The following is a 12,203-nucleotide window of genomic DNA, read 5'->3' on the forward strand; positions in this document are numbered from 1 at the left end:
AAATATTTGGACAAATGTGCCACAAAAGTGCCACAAATACTGCCTAAACAAAATACTGATTTTGTGCACTTTATTTACTGTACCAATATTTTAAATTGGCCTTTGAACTTAGCTTTATTGCATGGCAAAAAAAAGTGTTACCTTGCCAAAGCACTGACAGCCCACTGATCTAACGGCGTTGTTGAGCGATCCAAATGCAAACTTTGCATGCAACAATCAGGCAGCAATTGACAGCACTCTGATCTAGTGGCATACAGGCATCGTCAGATTGACAGTACTCTAGCCCAATAATGTTGGGGGATCCAGTGGGGGCGGCAGTCATATTTCAGGGTGACCATGCCACTCTTTATCACAACCCTGCTAAAAGTGCCAGTACGTGCGCTCATTGGCGCCCCTTCAGCAGGTCGCCCTAGGCGATCGCCTAGCTCGCCTATGCCTAGAAACGGCCCTGTGTACACACACACAAAATGCCGCCCTACAGTGAGACATCTTTATTGGACAGATCTGTTGTCCACCGCAAAATCAACGTAAAGGCACAAAACATACTCAATATGTGTGTATATCTAGCTACCTGAACACATCTGTTTTAATAGATACACTACTATTCAAAAGTGTGTGGTCAGTACGTTTTTTTTTTTTAAAAAGAATTAATACTTTTATTTAGTAAGGATGCATTAAATTGATCAAAAGTGACAATACAGATATTTATAATGTTACAAATGATGTCTATTTCAAATAAATGCTGTTCTTTTAAACTGTCTATTCATCAAAGAATCCTGAAAAAAATAAATGTATCATGGTTTAATGTATCACAGCAATGAATGTACATTTTACTCTATATTCACAAAGAAAACAGTTACTTTAGATTATAATATTTCACAATATAATATTGTTTTAGTAGGAGATACGTCTAGTCACATTTAAGTTCCTTATCTTCAAATAGAAATTGGTTGCAGACAGCGCTTAGTTCATGGTTTAAGACATAAGAAGCTTTTGTATCAGATGTTTCAGTGTGTAAAGTTCCTCTTAGAAAGAGGAAATAGTTCCTTCTGAATCATTTTTCAAGTTCTCTTCCTCCATTCACCCTCTTCTCTTGCTCTCTCTCTCTCTCTCTCTCTAATCTGCCAGCATCTGGATTCTATCATTCTGCTCTTCAGCAGTCTCTCTCTCGCTGCTGAGAAAGAGAGGAAGTTGAGCGGGACAATGACATACCGCTGCTGTTAAAGTGTGCTTGAGGTTCCTCTATGGATGTAAATTATTATATACAACATTAGAGATGTTTGATAAAACAGATGAAGAACTTTTTCATGAATATTTTTCATGAACCTCCTCCAAACCCATGAGACATGCACACAACAATTTTCAGAAACACTGATGTGCAAATTGACACATTTTCCCAAACTAGCTACTTGGTTTGTCTGACTAATTATTAAATCTTAAGGATGCCCTGAATTAATAAGTTCCATCTGTCAGACACGATTCTTAGTAGGTATTGACACAGAATATGTTTACAATGAGCAAGACAGAGCGTGTTTGATGGATTGTAACATCAAAAATATTTAGACCAGCAGTTCTACACAAAACATTTGCTCTCCATCATGTCATTCCAAACCAGAACAAGTTACACAAAAAGTGTTTTGCTATTTTTTTATTTATTTTTTTTAATTATGTGAGTGAGAACTAGGACTGTTTAGATCCAAACAAAAAGTACCATAAAAACCATGAACATAAATAAATAAATACATAAATAAATAATAACAATAATGAAAGCGACCATAAAAATTGACACTTTGATACTAGAATACTCCATTCTTTTTCTATTCTATCTACTTTTTTTCTTATTTAGTTATTATAAAAATAATAACAATTTGACCCTCTAACCTTAAAGTGCTGTCAAATCGATTAATTGCGATGAAATAAAACTTTGTGTTTACATAATATATATATATATATATATATATATATATATATATATATATATATATATATATATATATATATATATATATATATATATATATATATATATATATATATATATATATATATATATATATATATATATATATATATATATATATATATATATTTTTTTTTTTTTTTAATTTGTGCATTAAGCGGACACTTTTATCCAAAGCGACTTACAGTGCATTCAGGCTATACAATATATATATACACGTGTGTGTGTGTACTGTGTACTGTGTATATTTATATATAAATATCAGAGATGGGAAGTAACGAAGTACACATAGTAGATTTTTCTAGTATCAGTACTTTACTTCACTATTTATTTTTCTGACAACTTTTTACTTTCACTCCTTACTTTTTTACACAAATATCTTTACTTTCTACTTCTTACATTTTCACAAAAAGGCTCGTTACTTTAGTTTTAATCTGTATTTGGTGGCATGATCAATTATATTTCTTGTCATTGCGCGCCTTTTTCAGCTCATGCAATACAGAAAATGCGGCACACACAGATGTTGTGCAACATTCATTGTATCTCACTAGTTTTGTTGTGTTAACAGTTGCATGCCTTTTTTAGGCAGTTTAGTACAAGTACTTAGAAATCTGTACATCACTGTTTCTCTTGACAACATTTAAATAATAAACAGAAATAATAAAAAAGAAAAGAAATTATGCATGCGTTCTCAATGGTTTCAGTGTTAAACAGAGTTCTGTGGTGAATTTCAGTTAGAACACAAGTTCTAAGATGAAGAGCAGATGCAAATGCAACGCTGTATATGGAAAGTGGAAAGATTCTAACCTAGATCAAGCTAGCTAACTGAAATATAATACTAGTGTTTTTCCTTACACGGGACAAGAAGATTTTGAGCATTTCTACAGCTTGATTTCAGTGTGTGCATTCGATTATCCTCATGTGACTTGTTCACCTCTTGGTCCTAAAATTCATCCTATTTTTCTTCCTCGTTTTGTCTTTAATTCTGTTTTTCTTGCATTCTTTTTAATTTTACTTTATTTCCTGCCATTTTCCTTCTCGGTTTGTTTTTCTTTCCTCACCCTCCCCTCCTCCTCAAACACGCCGGCCTTCCTGGCTGACTTTCGCTCTCTCTTTTCCCTCATCTTTTGTTTATTTCACTCATCGCTCACTGAGTGGGAGACTTCAGAGAGCATAATATGTGTTTTGTGTATTGTAAGAACTGTAATATTGTGAAATATTATTACAATATAAAAGAACCAAAAAATGTTATAATAGTATTAATATGAAATAATTAATTATTATTCAAATCAGTGATTTTTTTAAATAGTTTATTTACAAAGACCATTTGAATAAACTGATTTAATAAATTCAGATTACTAATTATAAAACTACTGGCACCCTTTTCACATTTCTGGGTTTCTCAGAAGCGGAAGTCGTCATTTTTTTGGTAAACTTCTATAGCGGTGAATGGGAGATATCATCAGGTATATGTTTTTGTGGTCACATTTGAACAAATATCAAAGGAAAGACTCCATGATAGCGTTTTCACAATTTTCAAAAATAGGAAAAAAATAGAGAGAGATTCATAACGGCAGTCTGAAGAAAGAACAATGTCAAATTTACCATCATTTAATATAATAAAAAATACACGATTTACGATGCTGATGACCCTTCGTCATCACAGTCTGTGAAAAGCGTCCATTGAAAAAGTAAACATTTTGATAAGTCAGTGGCATTGTTTCTTTTAGTCAGATATGTACTCCCCAACACCGGTCCGTGTTATTCAGACAAGATACAGAGTTTCGGAATCCAGTGCAGTTGTTGAAAGGCAATGATGACCATTTGGCCCACAGGAAGTTTTAGATGCTCTCTGGAACACAAAACAGGAAGTTGTGTTTTTGGCGAGGAAGAGAAGAGCAAGCTGTCAGTTGTGATGACTCACATGTGAATGGTCTCATCAGCTCATGTTGATATAATCTGTGTTTCAGGGTTCAGAGGCGGTAGAGGACTGCGTGCAGGGGGCGCTATCTTCCCTCTACCCTCCTTTTGAAAGCACCGCTCCCCCTCTCCTCTCTCAGGTGAGACCATAGAGTTGTCAATTTATGTCTACCAAAGTCAGCACAATTCCTTATTATGGTTTCCCATGTAGCAGACAATCAAATATTCAAAAAACTTTTCCCTAGCAACCACTTTTTCCACTTGAAATATCTTCAAACTCTCTAAGATTTTAAATTATCAAGCCTTAACATTAAACTCTGAATCTCAGTTCTCATTGCTTAATTATTAAAAATGCATGGACTAAATAACCTTCTGACTTAACGCCTTCAGCAAGCCAACATTCAAAGTCTTGTCTTGACTGTGTGTTTGTGTCATGTAGGTGTTCTCCGTACTCGAGTCCACCTATCAGCACGACAGCTTGAGATATCTGCTGGATTTCTTCATTCCTGCCAAACACCTTCTGCACAGATTACAGCAGCATGCGTGTGTAAGTCTTCACTTATTAGTGGTGGCTGCTAAGGCAAGCGCCACTATTACTATTAACCATACTTAGGGTTAAATAAGGTTAAGGTTACAATAAAAGTAACCTTAACCTTAAAGGCTTTTTAAAATCCCTGTCCTTAACAATTAAACTTCAGTTTGTTGAGGAGAGGTGAGCAATTACTTTGTCAATTAACCAAGGATTTTTACCTTGTGGGCGATACAAATATTTTAAAACTCCCATATAAATTGAAGGAGGCACCTGAGCCATATCAAGAGACAGTTTCCCACAAAACCACCCAAAAAGTACTTTAGCAACCACCTAGAACCTCTTAGAAACCACTTGTAAATCATATTTGAAATTGTAAAAATCTACTAACTGATGCAGTACCACTCTTACTTCCAATGTAGTAACTTAGTACTTTTCCTTTGCACACGTTAAGTCACACACAAACACGGAAAATGTTCACTATGAAACTCTCTCACACTTACATAAATACATGACACACACATTCTCAGCCGGCTCTGTTTTCATTGTCGCTACGAGAAGCTGCCAGGGACAAGAGCCTCGGTCTGAGTCATGGCTGTAATTCTTACCATATGTGTGTGTGAGAAAGAGAGAGATGAGGGCCTGAGAAAGGCTGGAGGAGCGTTCGCTTGAGAAATGGGGGAGGGATAAACAGACCGAACACTGGGGCACATTGAGAAAGAGGGTAGAAAGGGAATATCAGAACGAGAAAACTAGGGGCTGTTCACTGGAGGAAGAAGGAATATGACTTCACAATCATTCTTTAGATGCGCTGAAGACACTTTCATATCTTTTAAAATTACAGTAAATTGCATACCATAAAACAGAGGGTGGGGTTTTAGAAAAAAGGGCTGATGATGTAGGAGGGGAGGGGCTTGGATTCCTGAACATAATTTGATCATGGTCCTGTGAGTGGGCACGGATGAGGGGGGATTCATGTCATGGGATAATTAGGCCTATAGCCTGAAGAAAAAGCATTTGAATCTACATTAAGATTTTCGGGTTGTGAGGTAAGTAAACACTTTCAAATGTAGGAAATGAGAATATATATGATTAATGTGAAAGATACATGTGTAATTTGTAACACAATTCAATATTTAGCGATGTACACAAAGCTGAGGTAATGAGTGATGTTGCACTAGCTAAGAGTTATTAGCATCTTCTCAGCAGTTAAGCTGTAGATACACTAGATAGCCATGCCTATAATGACATTTCTTTGGTCTAAAATTCTACTCCATTATTTAACTTCAAATCTGTACTGATTGGCTGTGATTGTGTTGCGTCAGTTTGTTGGGAATAAGGTTGTTAAATTTCCACAATTTTAGATGACACTTCAGTTTCACAGTTCTTAATTCCGATACCGCAGCAAAAACAAATACGAGCCTAACTAATTTAAGTAAAATGTTCTTAAGCTTATTGAAGACAAGTAAACAGTCAGTAATGAAATAAGCAATAGGACAAATAAATACATTAGAACAAAGATGCAAATGAAATAAACATGGTTTCAAGTTTTCATGTAGGTGTCTCTAACGGAATAAATTAAATATAAAATAAAACACTGCCTTCACTGAAGACAATGTCTTCACTGAATGAATCAAATATACAATGACAATGACACACCCACAAAAGTGGTTCAGGCAAGAGCAGAGATTGATTTTTCTCTTTTCTTTTGTTGTTTGATAAAATTAACTCCAACATGCATATTAGGCAGCTGTCACTTTAAGACCTAATGCATGGATCTGGTACAATGTAATGACATCCATTTCTTTTCCAAATATTTACACTCACCTAAGACATAACCAACTGTGTTTACATGAATACTCCCCAAGATGGGCATTTTTTACATAACTTTATGTGTATTTGACTGTTAAGGCACAGTAAACATAAAAAAAATAACTAAAATCTGTGCTCACGCTGTGTGACAGGTGGCTTTCTGTGCATTTGCTTTAGGTGTGTGTGCACAGAAGATTGTCTCTCAGAACAGCGTGCTTGTACCAACTTGAGAACTTTCTTGTGTCTTATTTTGCTTGAACGGTTTAAAATCAACTGAATGTTTAAAATGGCAAGGCTTAAAACTGCATGGAAAGGATAAACTTTCATGACAAAGCAGTGCAATGTCATGTGAGCGTAACCATGAGGCAGTAATGCAAAATCTCTACTGGTTGTCAAATTCCTACCTGTTTATATCAGCATAATGGCCAGCCCTAGTTAGGACACAGTGAATTGCTACTAAAGAACATCTAATTTTGTGAAGACACTGGGTATATTCCACTGTTTTTGTATTTTTTTTAACTTGCAACAATGTGGTTTTAGTACAAATGTCTGCTATGACATTAGACAGACTATCTTTGTAACAATTATTTGTCTCTCTTTCTCCCAGTCCCAGTATCTGGGCTGTCTCTTCTTGCACTCTGGTTGGCCACTGTGTTTGGGAGAGAAGGTAGTAGTACAACTCTCTACTTTGGACTGGAGACTCCTGCATAGTACTGACTTCTACCTACAGGTGGTCCCCTTTTCGACGCGTTGTCCTCGCCTTGCTCTTAAGTGCCTTGCACCCGGTGGGAGGAATGTACAGGAGGTCTTAGTGCCAGAGTCACAGCATCCGCTGGTGTTTACTTCAGAGTGGCTACACTGCATCAACAAGGAGCGTGGCTGCAAGAGAGAAGGTAAGACACAAATGGAGGAATTAGGAGACCAATAGTTAGGGTAGATGGTGGAAAGCTAGGAAATACTATCCAATGGTAGAAATAAGGTGCATCATATTTAGAAAGATTTTAGTGTGTCATGATGTTTAAAGCAATGCCTTTAAGTTTGTGTTTGCCTTTTGAGGGTGATTGCGGCCCCTCTTCCTCTTTCTCAGTTCTTCTCAAACTTTCTTTCCATGTAGGTGGAGGATGTTTGGATACTTGTCTGGTGAGTACATGTGATGGAGTGGTCCGTATTCCATGGGAAGAGGTGGTCTATCCCAAACTCGTCCACAATCCATCCAATCCTCTCCAAGACAATCCTGACCAAACTGACTTGTCATCAGGGTGTTTGGGCCTTGGTTGGGGCAGCTCTTCAGGAGACCATGATTCCTGGTCCTGGGATGAAGAGGATGACTTGCCTCCAGATGGGAATGAGACGGAAATTGAGGCTGCATTAGAATCCCTGCACAGAAGCAGTGATGACCATCTTGTAGCTGATGGTGCTGGAGACTATGTTGAGCTGCTAGAGCCCAGAGGAGGCCCAGATGGTGGTGCTGATCCCAAACAGTGCTATCTGGAGATGCATGGAATATGTAAGACCAAAACATTGCCCCTGTGTAGGAGGGGTAAAGCAATACGACTACGGAAGGGGAAGGGGAGAGGGTATGGGAAGACTGAACCTGGTGCTAGGGCTGGAAGTCTGGTACGAAGGGATAGCAACAACAACGGTAAGGATGGATTAGTTTCCTGTAGTGACTTGGCTGCCTCAAGGCCCTTGCCTCGTGTCATTGATTTGGGTCGCCAAAGAAGGACATATTCCCCTTCATTCCAGGACTCTGATAAAGATGCTAGAGACCCAGTAGGTCTCGAATGCAGATCTCATTGTATGGACAGTCTGGCAAAAGAGAGGAGGCCAGGGGTAGGAAAAGAGAGAGATGGGAATGGGGGTACACTGCCCTGGGAGGAGTGTCAGAGAAAGAAATGTTCCAGCAGGCGATGTTCCACAGATGATAATGATGTGGCTAAGAGCAAAGCAGACAATCTGGAAGAGGGACAACAGGACCACAATCAAAGATCGCACTGTGGCTGTGATGACAAAATATTGGCCAGCACTTTAGACAGTAGACATGAGGTTGCAACGTTAGCAAATCCCTCCAATGCTGCAGATAATGGAGCTGTCTCGTTGGCTGTTTATGGAGAAAAAAAAGACATAAACAAGAAATTGGCTGGAGAATCTAGGACACTGACAATGTCTCTCCAAGAATCTTCCCTGAAAAATGCATCTGATTCATCAGGTTGTTCACAAAGCAGAACCAAGCACTCAGACAATACCAGTAAAGAGAAAACAGATACAATTTTGCCGCCATCAGGTACTGTAAGCGCCACACAAGAAAAGTGTCCTGGAAAGTCGGATAACTTTGTTTGTCCTAGAGGAAAAGAAGTAAAAACAGGTGGATTTAGAGCACCCAGGTATGGACAAGTAAATGTGAATTTCCAGTGCATATTTGATTGTTCAAATTGTTTTAATTGTCTGCACCATCTTGCTGTGCTCAGTACTGCCCATTCAAGGGATACCATAGCCAATATAAACACATAAAAATGGTTGAATCACTAAAAAAGATAAATGTACCTTCCTACAGGAGGAAAAGGAAAGCCAAAGGAGGCAAAGGGAAGGCCAAATCCAATGGCCGTGTACAACATAAAGGCAAGGGTGACTCAAAGAACCCAACCAAAGCCACCCAACCAATCAGCCATTCTAGCCTATCAGAGGAGGCTCCCAAGTTATCCAAAGATTGCAAAGGCTGTGTATCAGCCTCTGACACAGAAACAGATGCAAAGTCAAAAGCCAAAGATGGAGGTAATGTTGTGATCGTCACAATTCATGCTCATAAGTGGCCTCTTATTGAGTGCTGAAGTCATAGCTCACTCCATACTCAGTTTGTTCAAATTCAACATGTATTACAGAAAGCCAGTCTGGCACATCCTTTCCTGACCATTCCCAAAATGAGATAGGATTACCCGAATCTGCTGCGCACTTAAAATCCAAATCTCCCCCTCCTCATCTTAGAGACCTAGATTTCAATCTTCTGCAGTCAGGAAAGCTCGAATTAACAGGTAGATGTTCTTACTTTTAATGGTTACAAAATATTTATGCTTCCTTTAACATGAAGTCATTTCTCATGTAGGTACTATGGACCGACTGGGACGAGCATTGGTTATCACAGAAAGTCACCTCCCAGAGGATGGATGGAACACAGATGAAATGCTAAAAGTGCTGTCCTGCTATTACACCATCACCAGGTCTGTTATTCAACCCATGTAACAGAGACCATCATGACTGTCACTACACCTCACATGCATTGGTTTCTTTGGGAGAAAACATACATACTGAGCTAAAGTTAGAGTTGGCTGAGTATTTATATTTTCCTGTTTCATTGAATTTTAGACTGGAGGGCACTATCTCATGACCTTTTACTGTGCTTGGCTAATGTGCGTTCTGTTTTGTGCTTATTTTGAAATATCAGACCTATGGCCAGAGAGAAGGGTCTTACTGTCATAGTGGACAGCAGAAAGTCTGCCACATCTGAACTCTGTCTCTCTGCACTGAAGCTCTTCAAGGTGAGTCAGTGCACGGATGGTGTTTGTGGTACAGTGGGTGTTTTGCATTGATTCTAAACCTGTTTTGTCTGTCTGTATGTGTCTTCTTGTGTCTAACAGGGACAGGCAGCAACAGGGCTTGACTCAGTTCTTATCCTAACTGAGGAACAAGATGAATCGACCCAACCGTGTCTGGATGGAATAGAGGTGCATGTTTATTCACTGAGCTAATATTTATCAATCAATTTGGGCTGGGACAGAGTAGGACATGGGCTTTTCAATCATTTTTGTGCTCAAGCACCATGACAGAGGAGCAGCTACTGGTACCTGAAATCTCTAAAAAGCTGAAAATGATGAAAGGAATTTAGACAAGACATGTCATCCATGATATGGAATTTATCATATCCCAGCCTCCTTTAGTTGCTGTTCTGAACTCTGCTTACATTTCCCAGTTCTGGATTGTATCTGTATTATCAGTGCATTTATATCTATTAGATGTAGTGGCCAAAATGGTCTCTTCTATGTCATGGAAGGCTACATATAAAACATGAAAGGTGTAATGCAAACACCTCAGACAGAAGATTTCATTATTTATGTCACAGAGACCGTCTTACAGACACATAGAAAGCAAAGATTTCATAGAGTTGCAACACAAGTGTTGGCAGCATGTTTGCTTTCTGTCAGCTCCTCCACTTCCCCAGGGAGTTCGTTCAGTTCCAGTGGGAAAAAAATAACATTCAGTCTGGCGCTCAAACATTTGAGTAGATGATAAAACTCATTAGAGATTTTTTCTGACTCTCAGGTGCATACAGTACGAGGTACGGACATCCTTCAGCAGTTTGTGGACAAGCAGCAGTTGCCCAAAGAAATGGATGGAGACTTTAACCACTCACATGATGACTGGCTCGCTTTTAGACTGGTAAGAAATTACTTGGCAAGTTGTCCTGCATAGCCAGCCTTTTAGCATGGTCCACATTACAGCTTATTCTGACTATCCAGCTTGTGGATATCTAGTTTAACAGTTTTAAACAAAACTTTGAATGTATTTATTCAATTTTACGCCACTATCTGACAAATTCAGTGATTAGTTCTTCTCAAAAGTGCTGGTTTCTTGTAAACATGGCACAATGTTGAAATGTCAAGTTCCCGGTGAAGTACAGTAAGATTTTTCTACTTAATCTGTTCAATGACATGAACAAAAAAAATATTTGAATGGACATCTTTTTGTGCCTGTGTAAACTTAGCACTTTGGTTAAATATACTTAGAATATTTCCCACAACAAGACATATTTTACGTTTAAAAATACAGTTAAGCTACACCCATAAAAAAACACCAATAAACTTAAATATAAACATTTGAAGAATTACCACAAGCCTGACCCAACATCTGCAGCAGATTAACATGCTCTTCCTGATGCTCTTCACAGAGTTTGGAGCAGCTGACTGAGCGCTGTGAGAGCGCCCTCACCCTGCTGGGAGACGCACTGCAGTCTATGGACACAGAACCACTACCTGACTGCATTAAGGTGAAGCAGTGTTTGATGTAAAATATGATTTGCTGTTTACTTCAAGTCTATTTAAGTACATGTTTGTGTGGTATTTAAGATTGATTCGTCATCAAACTGTCTAATTCTATTCGCCTGTAGAATGTTGCCCTCAGCGTCGACAAACACAGACAGTTAATGACAGGCATCCTCACTGACCAACGGCTGACAGAGCTGCAGCAGGGGGGCGGGACTTGGCTGGCAGGTCTGGCCAATGGGACTCCAGGGCTGGCACAGAAATCACCAGACTGCAAGTATGAATAGAATACAGAGAATATACATAATAATTCTGTTAAATAAGTTTCACATTTTGCTTAGCTTCACTTAAATGTAATCTTTAGTGGACATTTAGGCCCAATCCCAATTCTACCCCTTAGCCCAGGGGTAGGCAAGTTCGGTCCTAGAGAGGGCCTACCCCTGCCTTAGCCCTTCCCCTTTCCGATTGTCTCGATTCTCTTTTGGTTGGAGGGGTAGGGGTAAGGGGAAGGGCCAGAAAGCCCTTCAAACGAAGGGGTATGAATTATTTCAGCGTAAACCGTCTTCAACGGCAACATGGCTGCCTGAGCAAACAAAAAGACACATCAATGTAAGCATTTTTGGCATTAATAAAGATTTTAACGAAAAGTAATCATTTGTTTTATGTTACTTTCAATCGTGAGTTCATATTTACGGTCATGTTACTCAAAGAAATGTTTGCAAAAAATCGCTAAAGTTTGCTAACGTCATATCATTGCAGACTGCACGATAGTGCCACAACATATTTTCATGTCTTATCAGGGCGATAACCACCATAGATAGACATTGAGGGGGACTAGTCCCCCCAATAATTGTAAATCGCTAAACCCTTTTCTCAAATATTGCCAATTGGAGAGAGAGAGAGAGAGAGAGAGAGAGAGAGAGAGATAGATAGATGACAGTTGCGTGTC

The 12,203-nt window shown here is 38.7% G+C and overlaps 1 protein-coding gene across 1 annotated transcript in view; it reads left to right on the top strand.

Moving 5' to 3' along the window:
* LOC107701365 (pleckstrin homology domain-containing family G member 4B-like) overlaps window positions 1-12,203 on the top strand; it is a 23,754-nt gene that overhangs the window by 3,283 nt on the left and 8,268 nt on the right. The window contains exons 2-13 of the mRNA XM_016503361.1: window positions 3,931-4,020; window positions 4,320-4,427; window positions 6,829-7,114; window positions 7,336-8,605; window positions 8,776-8,993; window positions 9,101-9,250; window positions 9,322-9,436; window positions 9,661-9,754; window positions 9,854-9,940; window positions 10,536-10,652; window positions 11,161-11,259; window positions 11,380-11,531. Of these exons, the coding sequence (XP_016358847.1) occupies window positions 3,931-4,020; window positions 4,320-4,427; window positions 6,829-7,114; window positions 7,336-8,605; window positions 8,776-8,993; window positions 9,101-9,250; window positions 9,322-9,436; window positions 9,661-9,754; window positions 9,854-9,940; window positions 10,536-10,652; window positions 11,161-11,259; window positions 11,380-11,531 (2,786 nt within the window). The remainder of the gene's footprint in view (window positions 1-3,930; window positions 4,021-4,319; window positions 4,428-6,828; window positions 7,115-7,335; window positions 8,606-8,775; window positions 8,994-9,100; window positions 9,251-9,321; window positions 9,437-9,660; window positions 9,755-9,853; window positions 9,941-10,535; window positions 10,653-11,160; window positions 11,260-11,379; window positions 11,532-12,203) is intronic.

This window comes from Sinocyclocheilus anshuiensis, unplaced genomic scaffold, assembly GCF_001515605.1.
Source record: "Sinocyclocheilus anshuiensis isolate Anshui unplaced genomic scaffold, SAMN03320099.WGS_v1.1 scaffold1347, whole genome shotgun sequence".
Classification (NCBI taxonomy): Eukaryota; Metazoa; Chordata; class Actinopteri; order Cypriniformes; family Cyprinidae; genus Sinocyclocheilus; species Sinocyclocheilus anshuiensis.